At 43.5% G+C, this 24,696-nt stretch overlaps 1 protein-coding gene across 4 annotated transcripts in view; it reads left to right on the forward strand.

Moving 5' to 3' along the window:
- Positions 1–24,696, forward strand: part of LOC139623233 (adhesion G protein-coupled receptor A1) — a 163,718-nt gene that overhangs the window by 102,208 nt on the left and 36,814 nt on the right. For 3 of the 4 annotated variants that reach the window (XM_071481287.1, XM_071481288.1, XM_071481289.1), the window contains exons 13-14: positions 7,388–7,598; positions 8,076–8,284. In XM_071481287.1, the coding sequence (XP_071337388.1) occupies positions 7,388–7,598; positions 8,076–8,284 (420 nt within the window). Of the gene's footprint in view, positions 1–7,387; positions 7,599–8,075; positions 8,285–8,319; positions 8,981–24,696 lie in introns of those variants that run through there. The other variant, XM_071481290.1, reaches the window with a different exon arrangement.

The raw sequence follows: 24,696 nt of genomic DNA on the forward strand, positions 1-24,696 counted from the left end.
GACGATATGGTCTGCAGCTCCACACCACTGTGTAGGAGAAATCCTGTGGAGCTGCTGCCTGTGTTAAATTATCATTAATGAACAGACCACTCTATAGCTTGCATTATAATGCTCACAAGAAAGTGCAATATTTACACTTTCGTGGGAGTTGATCACTTGATCAGATCACATATGAAAAATTTAATTACATCCCTTTTTTTTTTTTTTTGAATCTTTGAAATCTGAACAGTTTGATCTCGTCTGAAGAGGAGGGTGAGAGGGTAGTTAATCATGTTGCCAAGTGTTCTCGCTCTACAGTCAGCCATCCCACTGTAGCATGTTGTACTCCCCACAGTCATGCATATTCATGTATGTCCATGTTGATATAAGGGCACTTAATACATGCAGCACCCCCACACCCCCTACCACCCCCCCACCCCCCCACCACTGTGAAAGGAAATTGTTAAGTCACGCAGATTCATCAGCAGGTTACCATGGAGACACCTGGGCAGCAGTAGTTATACCTTCGTGCCAGTGAATCATAAATGGGAGCAAGGACTATGGGTCAACATATCTCAGTGGTTATTACCATCAGCTAATACATGCTATACATCATGTAAAGGAGACGAGATGCACATCTCAACCCCCCTGTGTATCTGAGTGTGTGTGTGTATGTGTGTGTGTATGTGTGTGTTTGTGTTAGAGCAATTGGATTCATTACAGCATGAATGTCAACTGTTAGGGTTACACTCTGTAGTGTAATTATTTCATTCCAGTTAATTTGTTGAGTCAATTTTCCCTCAAACTGCAAACTGTTTGATGGCATATGTTTATGAGATCAATACAATGTCTTGGCTCGCCAAAACTGAGAGATTGTCATAAACACCACACAGGCAGAAAATCAAATAGCGACTGAAAAGTAATTGAATGATTCAATCTGCGAAGCACACACACCAGTTCACATTCATTTCACCTCCGAGCCGGATCTCAAATTACAATCTGAAAAGGCCTAAAGAGACCACAGTTGTTCTACCCGCTCTCCTTTCTAATGGAGATCTTCTTTAATCATGTGGTTCAAGTGGAATACACACTTTGTGGTTAAAGCTACGGTTCGGATTGTGGTGCGCGTGACTGAACAAGATGTGACATTTGATATCTGAGCAGTACCGTGAGAGACGCAGCGTCTGAAATAACACCTTCCGACAGCTGGGACGGAAGTGCAATATCTATTAATGAACGAGTGACCTTGACTGTATCTGTCTTGTCCTTCATGTATTGGACTGATGACTCAAAATAAGTAAAGGTTAATGTGGGAGGAACTGAAAGCACAGACAGTGTAGACGTACTGAATTGAGGCAGGAACAACTGTACACTTCTGCATCGAGCAGTCCAAATAGACAGGACAGGACCCTGCAGCCTAATCCGAAGTTATGACTGTGTTTCACCTCTCAGGCAGGCCTAGCACTCCCACTTTGTCTGATAGCCAACTGTTATTGCACCACCAAATGACCGCCCATTAATCCTGTCTCCCTGCAGCTGAATCAAACTTGAGAAGCGTGAGTGTGGGAGAGAAGATGTGGTGACAGTAAAGCGCAACCTGGACCAACGCCAAAAGGACTGCACGACTGTTTGTGTGTGTGTGTGTGTGTGTGTGTTTGTGTGTGTGTGTGTGTGTGTGTGTGTTTACCTCAGGTGAAAGGATATGTTGTTATGGACCGGATGTTGACTGCTTTCCTTGGGATTCCAGTCATGGCGAAATCAGTCTTATTTACAAACAGGCCAGTTATAACTGGTTCAGCAGCACTGAGAGTGAGCATGTTGGTGAATAAACAGGTAATGAATGGTTTAGAGTGAATGAATACATGAATAGATAAAAGGCTCAGGGTTTGGCTCTCTTTGTAGGAAAGCCATTTCCTCAACATTCATGAACAAGAATATAAAGGTGCCTCTAAACTTTTATTCTGAAAATAGAGACGCGGGCATCATGTTTTCAGTGTCTTACAACACTACATAGATTCAGATATTTGTTTTACATTGAACGGCTTAGCAGAGAGCAAACTTGTCACTGAAAAGAAGTCTCCAGCCTCTGTGTCAGCTGAATTGGAGTCTAACGTTCATGTAAATTTAAGACCAATGAGTAAGACATGTCTCTCCTCAAGGACGATGAAGATTACAACAACCTGCACGGCTGCATTGATCTCATCCATGCTTGTCATCATTCTTCTTTCACTTTTTCATGGCTGTAGCTGCTCTTGGCGCTCTTATAGGAAGATTACATTCCCATTCCTAATCAGGCCAGACTGGCTTCGTTATTTTCCAACTGAGAATCATCCGTCAATCGGCACAAAAACAGATCACTGAAAAAATGGAAAAATGGAACAAGGCGTATACAGCGGAGGTCATCTGTGGTGCTCACAGTAGTAAACAAGACTAGGTCAAAGTCTACTATAAGGCTCGTCCGTGTACAGTCAATGTTATTGAGGACATAGTTGAAAGCTGTTGTGAAAACACTGTAAACAACTCACATCTTTGCGTCATATTTTCATTCTGCTTAGTGTCAGCTGCTTTCAGCCCTTTATCTGCTCCTCTCTGACTCAATGGTCTCACGTACACAGTATTTTAATACAGTCGATCTTCTGACAAAGCGCTTCTCATTTACAGAAACGTTTTCTGGTTTCTGTTGTCAGACAATGCAAATAGTGACTGAAACGCAGCCCATTACGACTACATACAAATTCTGATCCACAGTCAGCAAACACAGACATTAAAGACAAAGACTGTGCTGTGGTTTCTGCTGTATTGTAAAATGATCACTCAGAGAGAAAGTTAAGGGCAACAGAATATCTTTCTTATTTTGTCTCTCACACAGCGCACAGCCTCCGTCTGGGTAACAAACTGCTGCTCCGCCACCCTGCCACTCACTGAACAGAGTAGACACAGAGAGAGGCGTGCCTCTCGCTCCGGGGACAGTACTGGTGACGGTCTAGATAGCTAAGGTTTGTCCATAAAGCGGCTGATTTGTTGCAAGGTGCTTTTTTTGAAAAACATCTCTAAATCTGGCAACAAATGCGCTAAGTTGGCAACTCTGCAGGCTATAAACACCCCTACTAGAAACCGTTACATACATAGATAGACAGACAGATGTTTCCCATAAACTGTGGGATAAATTCACAGATCTCACTGTGAACAGTTTGCATTGGAACTACTTTCTATCCAAGAACTTGTTGTATCTCATGTTTTTATTTGGGTGAACTGACCCTTTAAGAATAAATGGGAGATGACTCAGACAAATGGAAAAATGTTTGTTTTGTGTTTTTTTTTTTTTTGTGTGTGCCGAAATTGTTTCTCATCATTACAGGGCTGCAAGAAAATATGTTCTTTCAGGAGACATTCTGTACTGAGTCACAGTCGTCTTTTCCTGCACTAACAATAGAGACGTAGGCCTCATTGATGTGGCATCAGGAGACAAACTCTTCTAACACATGAAAAATGAAAATGGCCAAAGAGGTTCTGCAGAGAGAGTGGTATATTTGCATTAATTAATGCTGAAAATCTGTGAATTTCCTTGTAGGATCTGTTCCGTCTCAGACTCGGCTCCTTTTGGCTCATTATCAATCACCCTGCAGCTAATATATTAGTAATGCTTTTACACACAATGAATTCATTAATTTCTAATCCACAATGCCTTTTTAATCAAACAATGCCGTCCATCTGTTGCAGCCTCTTGAATGTTTTTGTTGAGAAACCGCCCTGTGGTGTGACAGTTTGAGTCAGAGCTGACTGAGGAGAGTGTGGCTGACAGCTGAAGTACAGCTCTGCCTCTCCAAAGAGCCTGAATTCCTGCTTCAAATCTGCTCAAATGGTCGCCCCACCCCAACCAACACAACCCTTCTGGAGGAAACAGACTCCTGTTGGCATGGCAACCGTGTAGGACTGTTTAATTTCTCTTGATAAGTAATGCTAACGACACTACAACGTAGTAATGCTCAAGAGGAAAACGCCTGTTAAGCTTCAACCGTGGCAATCGCTTACGCAGAATTATGTGCCCTTTGTTTGTATTTTCACGTCAGGCAACACAAATATGCTCAAACCTCAGTGGCAGCTCAAGCAGAGGCGTGTGTGTATAAGCTCTTGCTAAATGTTACTTGTGGGCAAAGTGATTTATTTTCAGGCTCCAAAGCATCATGGGTAGAAACGACCCCCTGAAGTCTCCTGATGTCTACCTATTTGTCATGGTCATTGTGTCTTTGACCACGTCTGCGCTGACAGGACTGCTGGTGATGACAAAAAAGAATTATGCAAATCTCCCATCATGCTCGTCAGCAGTTCTTCTCGGCTGAGGCCGAGCTCACTGAGCTGCCCTTTGAGCTGAATTCATTTCATTCAGAGTTAATTTCCAAGTTTCCGCCTGCGTAAATAAATAAATTTATCTCTCCCACAGATATATCTGCACAGGCATAGAGCTGTAGCTTTTTCTAATTTTGGATTATATACTTTTAAAAAAAACACACTCGCTGGTGTTTTTAATTTTCACCTTTGTCTAAACACATTGGACTGTAAATCCCCCTGTGAAATCAAGGAGCCATGTTTAAGCGTGATGTTTCTGCTGTGATTCGGTGCCTGCCCTGGGTCAAACACCGCTGTTGTGTTTTGCCCTGCAGGCTGTTTTGCAGTTTTGTGGTTCTATCAAGCAGGGTTGTGCATCAAGGAGCAGGTGGAGCAGGACGGACGGAGGGAGGGAGGGAGGTGGATGAGAGGGAACAGCCTGAAATAGGAGGTGACTGCTGACATTCACCTGGATGCCCTCTGTAAGGACAGGAATAAGTGAAGAAGAAAAGAGAAAAAAGAGGAAAAGGAGAATGATCACCAGGCTGGAGCGAGAGGTGGAGGGGAGTGCGCGATTATGGTTACTAAGGCTACAGCATGCTGCCCTGGTAGAGAGGGAGGGGCTTGGAGGAAGGTCAGACGGCTGAGGTACATCCAGCTAAATCAACTCTGAAGTGTGAGGTCCCTGGTGGTGTTGGGGTTGAGGAAATGTAGCTGTTTAGGTTGCTCAGGAGGAACATAGATTGTAGCTTAGAAGGAGACCTTGCACACACCGTGGCTTATAGCACACCCTCTGGGCTGTAAATCCCTTTGATACGCCACATAAAAGAGGATAAAAGATGTAGAAAGAGATGAAGAGACAAGTATACGAGATAAGATTTCTTTTTGTGAGTTGTACGCTTTGGAAACACATCCCCCCCGGGGATGGAGGTCACCTGGCATCTCTGCTGGCCGTATGAGGAAGGACCCCTGGAATAGCGTGCCAGACCCGTGTTTAACTCTCCCGATTGTCAAGGAGGCTCAAATCCTCTCTGACTCCATCCCTGATGTCTGTATCCTATGACGTCCTGGAAACAGACTGCCAAGCTTAAGCTGTTCAGAGAAAGGAAATGATGCAACATAAATTTCGAGGCAAGGCTTCTCTGTCTTTCTTCGTCTCCGTTCACATACACGCACCGCAGGATGAAAATCAATAGTCTTTCAAGAGCGAGTCAATACAGAAACTAATAGCCAACAAACCCGTTGCTATAGAATCACCTCTGGCTCTTCACATTTGGTGGCTGTAATGTAAAATAATTGTGCTTGAGCACGCCGTTGCTTTTTGTCACCCCTATAGAATTATTTTGCAGGATAATAGAAGGACCAGGAGCATCGAAGCTACGCAGACTGTGGCATCTGAGGGGCCACAAAGCGTATCATCGCCCAGGGGACCCACACATTACCAAACATTAGATCTCTGTAGCCAGCATAAGCAACATAAGAATGGACAAAAGAGCTCTTGTTTAACTTGATTAAAAAATTTGGCCATCTTTCTTCCAGACATTGATTGTCCTGAACATCTGACTAAGCAGCTCCCCATTAACTGTAAGGGCACTTTATGGGCATCCACATTCATCTTGGGCAGGAAGTTTCCCTCCCCTTTAGGCTCAAAGTGCTGATCCTCTCACACTGGTGGGTGACGTGATTGAAGGCTGAACAAAACAGACTTCATTTGGAAAGCGAGCCCCCGTGCACAGCCGTCATTATCTTTATTATGAAGACATATCATCATCAGCCTCGCCATTAACATCATTCGCCATTGGGATCACTGACTGGATAAATATTTGGGGACGGTCAAGTGTTTTTGCTTCTTCCCAGAAATCTGTTCTCGGTGCAGAAATGTGTTAATCGCCTGAGCTGTTATGTTTATTTGAAAGAGCAGTTTCTGTGTAATCACTTCAACACAAAGAGGATATCAATCTGTTTTGTGCACTTCAGTGTTTCACACTGTGATGAAGGTCTCTGACCACAAGATTAGCAAATTACGACTGAGACATTGTGTGTAGAAGCCTTTTCCTTTCGAACCTAGTGTTTATTCACCTCTGCAGGTCCACTGTATTTCCACTCCTCTGTTTCTGTGTATGAAATATTAAACACATAAGAGCCTGCACGGTTCTGTCAGCTGAGAGGATGCATGGACCTGAGTGTGTGTGGCCACATGTGTAGGTCTGACATGCTGACTGTGTCACTTTGGAGGCATTTTTATGATTAAACTTGATCTTCGGGCAGGGTTAAGTGCTGCCTGCCCTGTAAGCGCAGTGAGTCCACGCACCCTTGAGCATCATCTCTGTCCACCAGGGGCGGCCACTGACTAAACCCTGAGCTGTGCCAAAAGTTCCTGCAGCTGTTATCATGGAGCTGATTTCAGCTCAGATTCTCTTGGGACAGAGGAGGCAGAGACTTCTGACTGCTCATGTGTTATTTTTTCAGTATGTAAAATTATTACCCACAGGTCATAACAGATCAGAGGGATTGTGGAGCTTCAATGCAGCTCTGGTGGGATTTTTGGCTGCACAGGGGATTATTATTATTTATTTATTTTCCTATTTTTTGCCGTAAAGCAATAAAAAGCAAGTTAACAGGATCAGTTTGGACTCAAAGATGGCGTGTGTCTTCACCTTGACATTCCCCAGCCATGCCTTTCTCCCAGAAACCCCTTTTTTCCCCAAATGTTTCCAGGGCTGTATTTTTTTTTTTTATTTTTTTTTTCTCTCTGGTGTTTATAGTTGGTGAAAAGAAGATAAAGTCAGACCGGTTGTCTCTTTAAATCAAGCTGCAGTGTTGATGTGCCCTCAAGCTGAAATGGTAAGAACCATTTCCACCTCTGCGGCAGGGAGCCTGACCAAATAGGCGCACTAGAGCGCTTCAAACGTGATTCTCATTCCCTTGGTCACTTGTGGTCTATGGTCGCCTCCACTCCTGGAGAGGAAAGCAATTTGTCTGTCTTTTCTATGGGAGTTTGTTTTTTTGTTTTTTCCTTCCTGCGCATCTCGGATACATTATTTAATTTTTATTTTCCTCTCTTTTTTTGTTCCATCCGCAGAACTCAGTGGCAGTCGCCTCAATCCATTTACCGCTGGCTGGTACGCCTATCTCCTCCTCTGCGCTGCAATCTGTTGATAACTCCACTTGCAAGCTGCAGTTCATTGTGTTTCGCAATGGGAAACTCTTTCCTTGCACTGGGAATTCGTCAAATCTCGCAGATGATGGGAAGCGTAGGAGCGTTTCAACACCAGTTGCTTTCACCAAATTAGGTAAGAGGAAATCCATTTTTATCATCATGCCTGTGATGTCAACGCTGTACTGTAATGCCGACTCGGACTACATGCTTCCACACACACACACACACGCAGAGTTCTGCGCAACAAGCTTCACAGGCTTCAGTGCATGTCGCCAAAAAATAAAAATAAATGAAAACACTTTGTTTATTCATTTGAATGAATGAAATGATTTCATGAATGTTCACGTCACGTCTTACTTTACAGCTGCGCCGGGGAAAAAAGACTCCTTCACGTTTCTGTTTGAGATGAAAGTTTATGTCCAACACTTCACACAACTGTCTGACACTTGTAATGTCTGCATAATGTGTGTGTGTGTGTGTGTGTGTGTGTGTGTGTGTGTGTGTGTTGTGCATGCAGGAGCGTGCACGCCCATGTCCACGCTTCTTTTGCCACTGCACTTACAGACTTTCCACCTGGTTTCCTTAATTGAATGTGTTGCTTTTCTTGCAGATGGGTGCAGCCTCGGGAGCGCCGTGCACTCCGTTACCATTGCTCTCAGGCACTTTGCACTGGGTGTAGACCCCACCGCAGCCTATTGGGATTTTGACCTGCTGGATGGACACGGTGGCTGGAGGGCAGAGGGCTGCCACATAACAGGCTCCGGGGGCAACACGACCACTATTCATTGCACCCATCATAATAACTTTGCTGTGCTAATGGTGAGTAGTCTACCGTGTGGTATACCAGAGTCATTCATTTTAGCACATCCATGCTCCCACACATAACGTGTCTCCCACTGCTTAGGGCCTGTTATGGATCAAATGCATCTTTCACCACGGAATAGATGGAGTCACGTGTTTTAAGAAGCACTCCATGCAGGGACCTTTAAAAGCTTCCCTTATTGTTGCCCCTTCAGCAGAGGGAAAGGATTTGTCAAATGCGCTACGGGGATTTATTGGCTTTTGGAATATGCGCCACGCTAAATTCCCCCTATATCCTGGAAATGAGAAGTTGCGTGTGTTGTATAGTCTGCCACCTTTTCCCGAAAAGCAGCACAGCAGCTGAAATAGAAGCGATGCTCAGGAGAAGGAGCGCCTTGTCAGGAGCTATTCGCCTCCGAGCGCAAGTGGTGTGCTAATTGGTTGCAACCATCAGCCGAGCAAAAAAAAAAAATGTTGGACTGTGAAACATAGCATCGTTTCTTCTGTGTCGCTCAACTTGGTCTCGACGCCGCCGAGATGCCTTCCACTGACGACGTCCCCCGCTCAAACTGATTTCATGAGGATAACACCAAAAGCGCAATGGCATCGCATCGCCCAGTCGCTCCATAGAGCCGCTGCGCCTGGTCCGCTTTTTTTGGATGAAAAGAAATCCTCCGGATGTTTACCGAAGAGTGGGATTCGTTAGACTGGGAGGTCAGTTTTCAGCAGAGCATGAAAAGTGTTGTGCTTGAGATGTCGGTGCTTTCCGAGTTGCCTTTTTACCTGCATATTTTATGAAGCGGCTGTTCAATTCCGTTGTTGTTCGTGTGTGGAAATGAGCTGGCTCGAAAAAAGCCGCATAGGAATGAGAAAGAGTGGGGTACAGAGGGGAAAGCGGCGTGCACAGAAAAAAAAGGCATGGGGTGCTCGGAGGGAGAGAGTGGGGTGTCTGTGGAGAATACTAAGCTGTTGTCAGATGGAGAGCAGATGTCAGATCGTCATTGTGCATGTATTTTTTTTTTTCTTTCTATCAAACACGGGGCTCGGGGAGGCGCGCCGTGAATGGGCACCTTGTGGATGTGAGAGTAAAGCGAGCTCGGTGAATTTGTCAGATTTCCAGGCAGCAGATTAATGATTTGAACTTCAGGACACGTCCGACAAGTAGAAGGTAGTCGTAGCGATGGTGGAAAGCCGTCACACGAGCGCCCACATTATGGTCCTAAAGCCGAGCGTTTGCGCCGGGGATTGCGCGTCTACTAATGCAGTCACCACACCCGCCTGGTCTCTGCAGTGCCCGAGAAAAGGACCCTTATTTACGGACTTGTGACATCATTCTCCTGTTAGCCTCATCTAAAACACTGTATATTGCAACAATGACCCTTACAGCCTAGGGTGGCTTTTGCAAGTAGTGGACCTGTTGCATAATCTTTTCACGTCAAACTGAGAGGAATTACTGGCTGGCTGCAAGTTGAACATTTTTAATTTATAGCATTTACAAGTGAGGAGACTCCATGAGTGAGGCTCTGATGTGTAACTCTTGAAGTGAAAGCATTGAAATAACATTAAACCCCCTGCGTCTGTGCTCTAAAGGAAGACCAGGGTAACAAGTTGCAAAGTCTGTATGACCGAAGTTACATGTTTCAGCTGCTGTGACAATGTGGAAGAGACAGGCGAGGGTGGTGCTCGCCTTTTCTGGGTGTTAAGTAGCATTCAAGGCAGTCACACCGGTACATAACATAGCTCTGTCACCTTCCCTGTGTCTAAATGATACAGCTGAATTCATTGTTAGATCAGCTGTCTGCAATATACAGTGTAAGGATCAATCTCATGGTGCATCTGTGATGTTGAGCAAACTGACAGCCACAAAGCATGACAGCTTTGAAAGATGAATAATGCAACAAAATCATTTCAAAGAATATGGGTGGTGGTGAGGGGGAGCCTGAAAGGAACAATGCAATATCCAATTCCTGTTGGTTCAGACTCTTTTACATTCACTTCTTACGTGGCTACTGTGTGTGTGTGTGTGTGTCAGTGTGTGTATGTGGCTGTATGTGTGGAGTGTGTGGAGGTGATTAGTCCACAAATAGCATGACAACCCAATACAATTGTCCCTGGAAACTGAGGTTAGGGATATAAAAAGTACTTTAATGAGAATCTCTTTGACTTGGCTCAGGAAGAATTACATGGTAGAGAATCTCCCTCCCCTGGCTTTGTGATCAGAATGCCAAATAACCGACTTAGGAGAGAATCTGTGTGGAAAAACTCGACAGCCTCGAAAGCCTTTGTTTGAGCCTATATTACACTCCCCCTGCTGTGGAGTTAGAAAATTGATAAATGCATCATTTTGGTTTTTTCTCGCATTGGAAAGCAGGTCAATTACTGACCCGTTCCCCTGGAACTAGAGATACAGATTGTTTCAGATGTGGGTCAGGTAGTGAGCGACAGCATGCCTCAATGCTGGATTTTTTTTTCCTGCACTGGACTGAACTTGAGGCTGTTAGAAAGCAGCCATTCCACATTTCAGCACCGGGGACAGTTCCCATGCATTTCTCTGTCTCCCTCCTTCTGCCCCCCCCCCATTCTTCCTCCTGCAGGCCTGTGTCTGTCTGAAAGAAGGGCTGACTCACTCGTTTACAGCATTGCAGCCTCATCATCTGTCTTCATCACAATGACAAGCTTCACCCCCCAACCCCTAAAACCCCTTTTAACCCCCACCCCATCTCAAAGCTAGCTAATTCTCTTCATTTGTGTACTAATTTATTCACTGAGGTGATAATGTAGATGAAGGAGTTCCTGCGTTTGATTGCTGCAACGCTCCAGACTGTTTAATATGCAGGAGCAGACCTTTAGAACGAGAGACACATGGAGGGGGTGGCTAGCTTTTGTAAGTATCCAATCATAACAAAGGCCCTAAGGCCACAGTCCAATAAGGGAAGAGCTGTTCACAGATGTCTTCCCATACACTGTACAGGATATAATGAATATGTGAGGCTAAGTGGAAACCTGGAAACAGGAGGCTCCTCTACTGAGGCTTTGCATCACAGCTACAGTGGAACAGGTGACCTCCTGGTTAATCGTGGTAGAGTCTCATACAGTGTGGGTGAAGCTGTGGATGTTGGGGAGAGCTCAGTGTCATGCTTAAGTAAATGTATGGAAGTATTATCCAGCAAAATATACTTAAAGTATGAAAAGTAAACATCCCTGTCCTGCAGAAGAGATATGTTATTATATTTTGCATTGTTAGATTGTTTTTTATACTGATACATCACTGTGTAAGCAGCAATTTGCTGCTGTAGCTGATATATTTAACTACTTTACAGTTTAGACAGATCAGTATTTTAGCTCAGTGGTTCCCAACCTGGGGGCTGAGCTCCTCCACAGTGTTACAAATTAAAACTCAGGGATTGTGAGTTGATCATTGGAGTACAAAAGAATAGGAAACAACATTTTTCTAATCACATTTTCAGTCAGTTTTTGACTTTTTTGTAATTTTTTTCTGTTTTATTTTGCTCAGTATTGGAGACTTTTACCTTTTTATTCCCTTTAATAATTATTTAAATGAGTCAATCTCAGAAGTCTATGAAGTAAATTTCTCTTTTGAGGAATAAACTAACAAACTAACCATGTGTTTTAGTGTATTAACAGCCTTAGCCAGTTCAAAACATAACAAATGTAGTGGAGTAAAAGCAGGATAGTTCCCTCCCTGGTGTAGTTACTTTCCACTACTGGAATTGTTCTGAGTTGATGTGAAAATGTTATTAATGTTTATATAGTTGAGTCATGGTCATGGTCACACAAAACATGTTCATTTAACACCAGTAAACACAAATGATCTGGCCTCATTCAAGGACCACTCAGTGATTTAAGAGAATTTGTCGCATTCATTAATTTAATTTAGAATTAAAAAGGAAAGTCACCAGTGGTCCAGGCCTGCTGTTTGTCCACAGAGGAAAAGACTTAACTTGACTTAACAACTGCAGCACTTTAATCTGTATGAGCTCTGAGTTTAAATATGTTACTGAAGTCAAGTGTAACATATTTTCGTCAGAGTGATGCTTCTTAGCTGCTTGGAAAAGCCTCACTGTCTAACAGCTGTCTCATGGTCTTCATGCAGGCTGCTTTTCATGGGAACATCCTCTGCTCTACCTGACAGTGGAAGCTCACCTGTCATGGAACATAGTCACAGCAGACAATGGTCCACAGATTGAGCAGAACTGGCGGCCTTATAAAAACTAATGATCACATCTCGTGAACGTGCACCTTCTTATGAGCAGGTGGTCCTCATCAGGCTGAAGGGAGCAGCCTGTCCGGTTACACACATTCACTGTATCCGCTGTTTGAAAATGGCCACACAGACCACAGTTCACTTGTCTTTGCTGTTGCTCCTCTGTCTTGAACCAAATCAACCAAGACAGGATCCCATCTTGATACATTAGTTCTCATTGGCTGAGCCCTCCACAGGCTGGATACCAGTCTGACATTACTGCTGACTGCTGGAGCTGACCACAATCTCTTGTCCCCCATACAGAAGAACAAAATACCTGTATAATAGAACAGCTATGAGAATCCATCCATCCATTCCCTAAACCTCTCACCCTGACGACTGTGAGAGGTAACCAGGCTGCTTTTCACAAACAATAAAGCAGCTTTACTGAGGCATCCTGAAATGTTTATTGCTACCTGAATCATTTCTCCTAAAAGGTTGTAACTTGGAGGAAATGAAGGATGAATAAATGAACATTAGAAAGCCTTCTTTGCTTTAGCCCAATTGATGCTAATTGGTTGTGATTACATTTTAAAAGAATCTCTAAAGAAAGTTGTTATTCAAATTCAATCTGCATTTCTAGTTTAGCAATTATGGCTAATACACACATACTGTAAGTGGCATAGGACACATATTGCTAAAAAAAAAAAAAAACTCCCAGCAACTGTGAACATTTCTCTGTAGCTCAAAAACTTTTCTTATTCGTGTCCATTTTTCAGCGTATAGCATTCTTAAAGCGGTGTGTCCTCATTAGTCCTTTGTCCACGTCTGTGCTCCAGGCAGACATAATGAGACAACGAGCTGGTTTCGTTGTTCGCCCACAGACAAGCTCTGGCTTCAGCAGGGTTAACTTCATCCTCACGCCCTGGACTTTTTTTTCACCTCTGAGACATTATCTGTAGTTTGTGTTTGTGTTTTAGGACATGAATGGATTTACAGTGATAATGACGATGACCTGTTTAGATATGAAACCGCATCTCATGGCGCTGTGTTGGCGTTTTCTGTTGATATGCATTGTAGTGGGAGGAGAAGAGGGAAGGGGTGATGACAGACTGTGATATCAGTGAAGGAGAGGGGGGTTGATGCCTCGTGGTTGTGTGTTAGATAGTGGATTAAACAAGGAGATTTGTGTTAGAGGAGTGGGGCATTATACAATATGCACCTCTTAGCCTCTTAGCCTTGCAGCTCTGTGGATGAGGCTGCTGTGGATGAGGCTGTACACAGTACTGATGTGTTAAAATATATCTATCATAAGTAAGATTTGCTGAGATAAAAATCATTTTACAGCTCATGGATTCTGCTGCAGAAATAGCAGATAATTGCTGATAGTAAAAAGAAAAAACTATTTAGCTTGAAGCCATATTTCAGTATTTTGGGGAACACATATTTGTTAGAGGAGAAAATCAATAGCTTTCTCATGTCTGTCTGGTAAATGTATAGCAGCGGGTTAGCTTAGCTTAGTATAAAGACCACAGACAAAGGGATACAACTAGCATGGACACATCCAAAAGTAACAAAATCTGCCTACCAGCACATGTAGAAGTCATTGATTAACACATAATATCTTGTTTGTTAGGGCCATAATAAAACAGAAGAGTGAAAACGACACGTTGTGATTTCTGCACTGAGTTATGTGCCAGACTGTGTCTTGGCCTAGAGCCGTAAATTGGCAACCTCAGTGTGACGACAGACTCTAAGAAGTCACCGCTCCCAGCCAAGAAATAGTCTGGCACATAACCTCCACCATCATGTCTTCCTTAAGCTTCTGTCTTGGTTCAGATTAAACAAACAACATATAACACATAAACTAGTCAGCTGTAGAGGTGCAGGTAGGTGGGTTCTTTTTTTACCGTAGGACAGCTCCGGGTTAACTGTTTAGCCCTGTTTCTAATCTATGCTAAGCTAAGATAACTCTACATTGGCTGTGGCTTCATATACACTGGACACAGTGGCACCAATCTTCATATTTAACTCTAGGCAAGAAAGCAAATCGTCACATTCCCCAAAATGTTTTACTGTTCCTTTAACTTGAATTTGGATATAACTGTTTTAGTTAAAGTTGTAGGTAAAACCATAATAACGTCACACTAATAAGCTTTAATATGTGCGATATGATTCTCCATGGCTGTAGTAGACCACAGATTTATCTGAAAGTAAGCACACTAATGCATAATATGAGTTTGTGTTGGTGTTAAGCTTTGTCATAATTATGTGGCTTAAGCTAATTCAACCCACTTAGCACCAGCTACCTTTCACCCCTTACCTCACTTGCACTTGTTCCAAACGTGGCAGCTGACAGCCGAGCACTAATCCACCTCCATCCACGAGTAGGCAGCCATGCAGCCTCCTCACCAGCCGTTGACTTAACCAGTTACACTGAGGCTTTAGTTTTGTGCTGTGCCGTGTGAACTTGCTGCACCAGTTGAGGTTTAGCTTAGGTTAATATTTAATAAATGCACTCATGTTCCAGTTGTAAGCATTAACTTAAATTTGATGTCAGGCATGATTACTCGGTGGGTGTGAGGGAGTGTGTGCGCTTGCTGAAACCACACTGCCACTGCAGACTCGCTGTCTGTTGCTGCTGTTCTGATTTAACCTCTCAGTGTTTGCTGTCTGTCGGCTTGCTTTGGTGTGAAAGGGGAAAGGTTCGGGCTCATCCTGCCGTCCCTCCTGCACTCCCAGAGCAGAAGGCTGCCGGCCAGTAACCTGACATGCAATGCAGATTGTTTTCTCCCTGACTAATGAGTTCAGAGCTCACATACCGCCATTTATCTCAGACATCAACACTTTTGCCCAGGCATTGCTGGAGTAAGCCAAAACTCACTATTGGCTCTTTTCCCTAACACTCTGTGTTGGCCGCTCTATTTTTAATGCAGAGTGTATCCCACTTTTAGCCTTGATACAAATTGCATTGCTTTAACCTATTGTTATTCAAATTATGTATGCTCCTCAGCTAAGTGTATGAAAGATTACAATAGTGCTGCTCGCAGCAGAAGGGATTGTTGCACTTAATGTGTGTGCATATGTGTGTGTGTTAAGAAAGGTAATGGGCTATTCGGTGGGCTCATATTTTTGATGTTTGTTTATATGCTCTCACTGATTAATTGGCAGCCAAAGCTGTGCTATGGAGGCAACTGCTTGCTTGAAATGGAAAACTGTCCTTGCTGACAAGCAGTCTTTATGAAAGATAATGATGCAGTTGCGTTTTGATTCTATTTCCAAGTTGATGATTTTGGCACTCTTTTCCACCAACAATTAGTGAGATATGAAAATGAGTTTTTTTCATGGCAATACTGTGCGGACTCGCATACATCTGCTGCTCCGTCTATGATTAGTCACAAATGATTAAAGTGAAGCAGGTCCCGCTTGTCCTTCTGCATGTGACAGAGGCCATCTGACATACATGATTCATGTCCTAGAACACTGTCGGTACACACAGCCTCCACCAAACAGTAAATAAGAAGAGAAAAAAATGGAGTGTTGACATGATAATGTGGCATCTGATCTGAGACTGTCGATGTTCAAATGTTCCCCCAGCCTCTACCCCCTCTCTCCCCCCTGTCTCACCAGCTGTTCCCCAGTCGAGTGTGCGACCCTCTCTGAACCCCAGAGACAGCTTGGTGGAAATGAGGGCATGCTGTGTAAACAGCCTCTCTATCTCTCCCTTTCTCTGTCTTTTTCTTTCCCTCTTTCTGCCTCTGTTTGAGTTTGTGTCACTGGCTTTCAATTGGGTTGCTGTATGTGTGCACTGCGTTTAACTGAACCGGACGGCACCTCGTCTGCGCAATGCAAGGGCAGTCTAGACAAACACATTAAGAGCTTATTTTTATTCTCTAATAGGGCAGTGCAGAAAGTGATCCAGCCCTGTGGCTGCCTGGATGTTTGGCTGGCTGGCTGGTTGGCTGGCTGTCTGCAATGTCCACCTCTGTTGTCAGCCAAGACGGCAGCTCCCAGAATGCCCTCCTCTGCCCCTCCATTTCACTGGTGCTGCTGCTGCTGCCAGGCCCTGATTAGCAAAAGTATATCACCACAGAAACAGAAAAGGCCGAGGGTTAAAGGCAACAGTCGTTTTCATAATAGACATGAGAAATTAAACTCTTGCAAATGCTTTATTATACATCATGGCCTTTTCCTCCACAGCCAGCCATGATCACTATGACCTCTGATGTTTGACCTCATGTCCTTATCGTTTTGTAAAAGTGCATTCTTCTCCTCAGCAGACAAGGAGAGTACAGCCATGCCCTGCAGTAGTGTCTTATTCTATCTACTGTAAGGGTGTGGAGCTGCTGCTGATGCTGCTAGTTGCTTGGCTTGTAATTAGGGAGCAGCTAGTGATGCAATGTGCCCCCCTGTGCACTCCTGCGAGGAAGATAAGGACAGCTGAAAATGAGACTTACGTAATTTGAGGGGGGAGCGATAACATGATAGACAAAGGGGTATTTCTTTTGGCAAGGTCTATTAAGAGCCCTTCAGAATTTCAGTCGGAGGTCTCACAGTTTGTTTTTTTTTTCCTCTTTACATATTAATGTTTGTCTTCTCTTGTTGGAGACAGTGAGGCTGCCAAGGATTTGTTAGATTAGACTTAACCTTGCAAATTATTCTCTCTCTTATTACCATTTTTTCATTTGCAGTTGTGAACTAGAACACCTGATGATATCTGGGGCAGACAGCTCCACAGACAGAGCAGTTCAGACATGTACGTATTTGTGCACTCTGATAGGACTCACAAAAAAGTAGTAATGAGCAGCCTCAAACGATGAGGGTGGTGATATTCAGTTTTTTTCTTTTGTCTACAAATTCCATGAAAGGATCTCAACCAGCAATAGACTGATCTTGCTAACAAGTACGGCCTGTGTAGCCAAAGCCTGATATACCTGTAGCTTATTCCTCTGTGTCACAGAGCTCCAACGTTGTCCCAGAACTATTTAAAACACATCAATGCACTAGGTGACATGTTCCTTTATTACCAAAAATGTGGGCAGTGTAGTTTATTTCAGTTTATCCCACACACACAGTCCTGCTGCAAGAAATACTCATGGGTGTATATTAATCCGCAGCTGGAAATAGTCCCCAACCAACGTAGTATTTATTTCTGTTTCATCAATGCTTGTTAAAAACTGCAGTGCCCAGTTGTTTCTGTTGAAACTCTAAATTGTGGCCAGTTTTTAAAGAGTTCTGTCTCCATTAGAATCAAATGGGCATGGAGGGTGAGTGCTACAGACTAGAGATGACATGGTAGAAATGTGATATTATAGTTATAGGACCAAAATGATCACATTTATCGTAGTATTGTTAAATGTGCCGAAAATGTTCAAAAAGTAATAACACACAAATCATTTCACCAAGTTTTATAATGGAAACCACAAATAAATCAGTAGCAGCACTTTTTGTTGCATTTAAACATTGAAATAATAATATCGCCAACACATCTGTGGTACAGATGAGCACAAAGGACCAGTAGAAGTACTGGGTTTGTCTGTTGCATGCCCACTATGTGAACAAGGGAAAAACAACTATCATTATTATTATTCATATTTTCGGTGCTGACATCTTTCGGAGCGCAGACACTGTAAACAAACCTGTCACCGGTATAGCACAGTGCTGTTAAACCAGAAAGACTGAGGCTACACTGTGCTCGGGGATGAAAGAAGGAGCTGCAGCCCTGAAATAAGTTTCAAAAACACAATCATTGCTCGAAGCGTCTCACATGGAGACTCTGTGTCACACCGCGGTGAGGTCATGTTGGTTTTTGTCCTGTCTACATGTCTTGTCTTGTCATTTCCTGTTTTATTTTGAAAGAGTAATCCTCCTCTCGTTTCAGGTCACTTGCCCTCCCTTGTGTGTCTTGGTTTGATTGTTTGATTGTTTCCACCTGTCCCCTATTACCATGTGTTTAAGAGTCTGCGTCTCCCCTTGTCTGGTGCCAGTGTGTCGTTTATGTCGACATTCATTCACGACGATCTAGCCTTCCACAGCGCCGAACCCAATCGGTATCTTGTTCCTTTTGGTTTTATTTCTAGTTCCTTGATTTTGTCCCTCCAGTTTTTCAGGAGCGTTTTTTGTTTGCTGAGCCTGATTTAAAAATAAAGACCTTTTTTGGAAACCATCCTGCACCTGCGTCCAGAGTCCTTGCCCGGTTGTGACACTCTGATACTTTTACAGGAGCTTCAACCTGGAGATGAGATATGACAGATCCATTTTAACAGTTTCCATGGTGGCTAGCAGGTCACTCTTTCTCCCCTGTGTCTTTGTGTGTGTGCTCTGTGTGCATGTGGTGACATTGCTCCCTGCAGTTGTATGTGTATCCTCTCTGAACAGCACGGGAAATTCGTCTGGCAGTGTAAAAGTGTAAAACCTGAAAGTTGCTTTGGATAAAAGCGTCTGCCAAATGAGCAAATGTAAATGTAATGTTATGTAACAGGAGTCAATCTCCTTTTTTGGTGGGTTTACTCATTAAAAAAAAAACAGATACCTATTAATTTCGGTATAAACGGGTATTAGGCTGAAAAATCTCCGGAGCAGCGCCGTCACTGCCTTCTGCCATGTTTTGACTAGCACAAACAAACTGACATTGCTTTTTGCGCATGTGTCTGGGAGGCTGTTGCTGGTTGATGCCGTACAGAACCTGATCTGAGTTGAATTAACCACAGTAGTTAACCACGGTAATGGACCACAGTTATAGTGGTAATTAAAATTTAAATGGTAATACTAGACACATGGCATTTTTACAGTGATTTTGCATGAAACTGTTTTATCTCTACCACAGACAGGTCAGGGATGCAGGAGGACAAGTATTGAGAGATGGCTCATTATTGCTTTTGGTCTTTTCAAGAGACTTTTTGAACATGGGAACTATGTAGATCAATACTAGCCATACCCTTGAAGCACGCTTGGAGCTGAATATTTTGGCGGCTGGATCATTTCTCACGAGGGGATGACAGTATAGATCAGCAGGACTCTAGCTGTCATTCTCGACCATGAACTGGCCCTTGACAATGGTTAGTTGATGGGAGCAGTCAAAGGGTTTAAAAGAAAGAAAACTGCAGTAACATATTAGACAAGGTGCTAAAAGCCAACTCAAGTCAAATTTATTTGCAAAGTCCAATATCACACAGTGTCTCACAGTGCTTTACAGACCCAAGGCAGCAACAAAGAATAACTCCTCAAACAACCTCAGCACATAAAGAAAAAAACCTCGAGAGAGTCTATTCAAAAAGAGTTTCCCCCTCCTTGGACAGCTGTGGTGGAAAAATGCCTGTTACAGATGAAGAAAACTGTAACAGTAAAACCAAACAATCACAATACACAAGAACAGGAAAATCTGCTAAGCCCCAGGTGAAATTAGTCCAATGAAATGAGTCCATGATAGATCCAGTACCAGCTCTTCAGTTTGTGTTGAGTCCAGCTGAGTGCCCAGGGTGGGGTCAGCAGGCAATTTGGGGCAGCAGCGAGGTAGTTTGAAAGATGGAGGAAGCCCAGCTCCTCCAGACACTGTACTTTCCCTTGGTGCTGCAGAACACAGCAGTGTTAGCTTGATGGATGGCAATAGAGATTCTTTTAAAAGGAAAACATTTCCCATTGGGTTTATCTGTAGTGTTGAGTGGCATTGTGTCCTTGGGTGTTTCCTGTGTGTATCTATCTTAGTTTGAGCTCATGTGTCGTGTGTGTTCATCAGCATGTCAGAGTGGGTGAAGATAAGTCTAAAAGCATGCATGTCGGAGTGAATTATACAACCACAGACGGGCCTTTGTATCAGTCTGTTTCAACTTCAGCTTGCTCAAAAAAAAAAAAATCACCTTTTCTAAAATTCCATTCCACACGGTAGAGCGATGCGCTCTGGTATCAAAGGTGAAAACTAATCTGTGTGCTGAAATTCCCTCCTCCTTCGCCGTCCTGACACTTTGCCTTTGCCTTACAAATGGCTCTAACGAGATGCAAACATGTAAATTGGTGGGGAAGGAGATGGAGCGTCCACTTAGGTCTAAATGGCACAGATAGCACAACTGTCAGATGGTAAAATGGAACTGGGCTGAGATCACAGCAAGCAATCTGTAATCAAAAATGGAGGAAAATTGCATTGCAGTTGGGGGATGGAGGGATGGGGAAAGACACTGAGGGAGAGATCTGAGTCAGACATACTGTAGTTCCCTGGGCTGAAGGGGTAATGATTTACCTATCTGTCCTTCTCCCTCCATCTGTCTCCACGGTGCCCGTCTACATAATGCTATCACTCTTCATCTCCTTATCTGCCCTATCACTGCTTTTCATTGTTGTCCCTGCTACAAGCTGTTTTCTGTTAGATGCACCACATAACATATTCCTCATGTATTTATTCTTTGCATGGCTGACTGCATTCATTCGAGAGCATCCCTCACCCTCCTCCTCTCTCAGCAGCTCAGTCTCAGGGGGCTAAATGCCGCCACAGTTAGAGAACATGGCAGCAACAGTCCAGCACTGGTTACACTCCCTGACAGCACTGAAAACAACAATCACAACAAGGCCATTCTTATTTTTTAAAGGTGCTTTTTTTGCTTTTCAGGAAAGCAGTGGCAAGACACCTTAACTGCAAACATGCTTTCTATGTCAAAAAGCTGCAGTAAATGTGTGATTTCTGTGGCAATGAAATCAGATGAAATCAAATCCTCAATGTCACACGCTTGCTTTCTATGTAGTCAGCCGGCACTAGACGGGCTGTTGTAGGTTTGGAGACAGAGAAGGAGCCCGTGAAAATGGTGGACAGCAACAGATGTGTGTGAGAGAGCTCTGTAAATGCAGCAGTTAAGCACCACACAGGCAAACGTAAGCTTATTTACTCGCTGAGACCTCTCGTGCCAGAGAGTGGTGCATTTCTGTTAGAGAGGCTGTTTGCATTGTCTTCCATTGTTACAGGAGAAAATCGGCATGTTTTTGGTACAACGGTATCGACCTGCAAGAGAATAAGGTGTGGACCAATGTAATGTATGCTCCCACTCTGCGTGCTGAACAGCATGCCGTCTCCGGGAGCCGAGAACAGAGCGTGAGCAGTGTGTGTAAGAGGGGCTGAGGTGTTTCTGTGAGTGTGTGCTCTTGTGTGGGCGTCCGTGTCTGTTCCCCTGACTGTGAGCGTGTGTGTGTGCACATGTTAGGACACATAGAGCACACATAGTGTGTCGCGATTGGAAGAGATGAGTCACCCCTCTCAGACAACACCTACCAACCATCTCTCTCTCTCTCGCTTTCTCTCACTTATACACACACAGGCACATGTGCAAAGACGATGAAAGACGAGTTGGCGAGCCGAGCGGAGCTTCAGGCTAGCTCATGCATTCTCTTTAAAACAAAAAAGACTAACCCTGTTCAAGAGGTTAGTCTCATTCCAGCCTTTTTGCTCTACATTTTATAATAATCTTCTCTCAGATTTATTTCTATTCATTCATGCTCTCAGACGCAGGCGATGGAGGGTTTTCTCACAAGTATGGAGGCGCAGGGTTGTGGCTTGAATCCAATGTTTGCAATGAAAAATCTCAACATGAAAGCAGGGTTGGGTTGTCATAGCTGGTGCCTTTTTGGATTCAGTTCCAGGTTGGAAAAAATACCTGGATTTGCTAAGCTACTAGGCAGATATCTTAGGTAACCTTTAATCGCTCATTTTTTATTAAAGGTCATATATATTATGTTTCCCCTGTGTTTTATTTGAAGTGTTGATCTCGATAAGAAGATATATTTGTGGGTTTAAGAACCAAAAACCATCTCAGTGTAGTTTTACATCTCCTCTCTCAGGCTTCTCTCTTCAGCTGTAGTAACAACAGGTCAGTCAGCCAATCAGAGGGGAGGATCAGAGCCCCTTTCTATCTACACAGTCCACACATACACCCATAATAACAGCTGGTTTTCAGTATCTCATGAAGCAACATGACTGATAAAAATTTGAAACAGCAAGAAAAAAAGTAATCCAGCGATCACTAGAAGAGTTGTGTGGAAAAGATGAAAAATCATTTGAACAAAACACTAAAAAGAATCTGTAATAGAGGTTGAACAAAAATGTAGCAGATTTAAGGTAAACACTCAGAGAAACCAAATCCTGCAAGGTTAGACAGTGGGTCTTGTTGTGACTGTATAGTTGTGAAATCACAAAATTGTGGAAGTCACGGTGGCTTGTTGTAAATCAGAGTTTCTGAACATGGGCTGTGTACATTTCTCTGTGGACTGAGCACTTTGATACTGTTTAATAATTAAAATATGGAAATCTCAATTTGTACAATATGGTCCAGGCTGCAGTGTACAAAACTCAGGCTTCTCATTTTTAACCATCACTTTTGTCTGTTACAATGATAGATTGTATCCACAGGAGCTTATTAATGTAAAAATGCTTAGTAACTTCCCTAAAATTAAATCTTGGCTATTGTCTAGTCAACATGCCCTCTGAAAGTCGGCATCTTCACTCCAATAAAGATCATTTTCTGAGGGAGCAGTAAGACCACTCTGTGATTGCCAGTGGGCTGTTGCTGTGTGCCAGTACCATACTACGAACTAATTACATACAGTATGCATTAATTGTCACAGTGTATTATTTTTGTAATTATGATGGAAAAAAAACGCAATTAACCAGTTTTGACTAACAGGAAATGTTTGCCACCTGATGTCAAACTGCAGCTGTTGTTAAGAAATTACAAACATTTTCCATAGGTTTGATGGATTTAAGGTTTAATCCTCACTGTCTGGAGGCAGGACAGGTCATCGATTAATCACAGGATAGGTGGTCTGATCCTTGTCTCCTCCTTGTCCACATTCAACGTTTCCTTGAGCAAGACACTGGACCCAAAATTGCTTCTGATGGCCGGGGCTAGCACTTTGCATGGCACCTCCACTGCCATGTATGTGGGTGTGTGAGAGTCAGACTAATTGTAAAGTATATATTGACAATGCTGAGTAAATCTGTTTGTTGCAATATAGTATTTTGAATTAAAATGTAGTATGGCCTTGGCACACAGGTTGTGAGAGGTTACAGCTACAGGTTTTTAACATTGATCCAGTTGAAACAAACAAAATTTGATCTGTTTTAATTATTCACATGTTGAAAGCTTGGCTTAAATAAGGAATGTGAATGGATTTGAAGTGGGGCTACTCAGTCAGCACCTGGCAAGGGCCTGTGGTCAGATTGGGAAGCCCCCACTAGCCAATGTGTTTAAGTGTATGAGTGTGAAAGAAGGCATCATGCTCAGCAAATCTTCCCCAGATAAATAAAAGCTGAAGAGAGACAGAGAGGAGCGTCATTCCAGTGTCTCTGCTCTATATTAAAGAGCAATCTTCTCCCTGCTTTCACATTTGTTCGTATTGATTCATTCTGTTCATAGCAGACTTGAGTATTCACGTCTCTTTGTTCCAGTTGTAGAGCAGGGGTTGCCTACAGTGAATTATGAGCTTGTACTCTGTTTGCAAGGTTGAGCAGTGCACAAGGCTCATTTATTTGATAGTCACGCTTTAAATATCTCCACAGAACAGCGATTACAATAATTTCTGTATAGGAATTTGAATAGCCTTAAGCTAAATACAACACTTCTAATCTGAGGCTCTAGAGAAATTAATGCTAATGAAACAATGCCCCCTTGATGTTTGAGGAGATAAATACAGCACGACTGATGCGGCTGAGCCTCAAATGATGGTGCTCTTCTAGAGGAGCTTCGTCTTTTATGGCGAGCGAGCTTCCTCATCAGCTCATAATGCTTGTTGATTTGATAGATGTGCACTTGCTTCCACGTGATTTGATTATTCGTTTTCACGGCAGGCCTTGTTTGCCTCTGCTGTAGAACATGCGCCGGGCGAGGTGCTGATTACAAGCACGACCGTATCTCAAAAGCTACGAGCTGAGTGACAGCCGCAAGGTACCGCTGAAACATTGATGACCTGCGGTAATGGTGCATGACCGTTTTTCTGACTGTTGTCAGGTCCGGAGGTTATTCTGTCCCGCCACTGTCCTGTCGCTCTCTGTTATCCAGTGGTGTACGGGCGAGCCAGAGTGGGTTTGATTTGCACACTCACTCCGGTTCTGTTCCAGCCTTCGCACAGCCACTCAAGGATGATAAAATACAGTGCTGGATGGGAGCTGGGAGCCGGGAGCCCGCAGGCTGTTCACTAGAGGATTTTAATTTTGTTTTTTCTCTCACTCCCTTTCTCTTCCCTCTCCCCC

The sequence above is a fragment of the Trachinotus anak genome, unplaced genomic scaffold (assembly GCF_046630095.1).
Source record: "Trachinotus anak isolate AG129_WGS33_773 ecotype Australia unplaced genomic scaffold, CSIRO_AGI_Tana_v1 ptg000007l, whole genome shotgun sequence".
NCBI classification, from domain to species: Eukaryota; Metazoa; Chordata; class Actinopteri; order Carangiformes; family Carangidae; genus Trachinotus; species Trachinotus anak.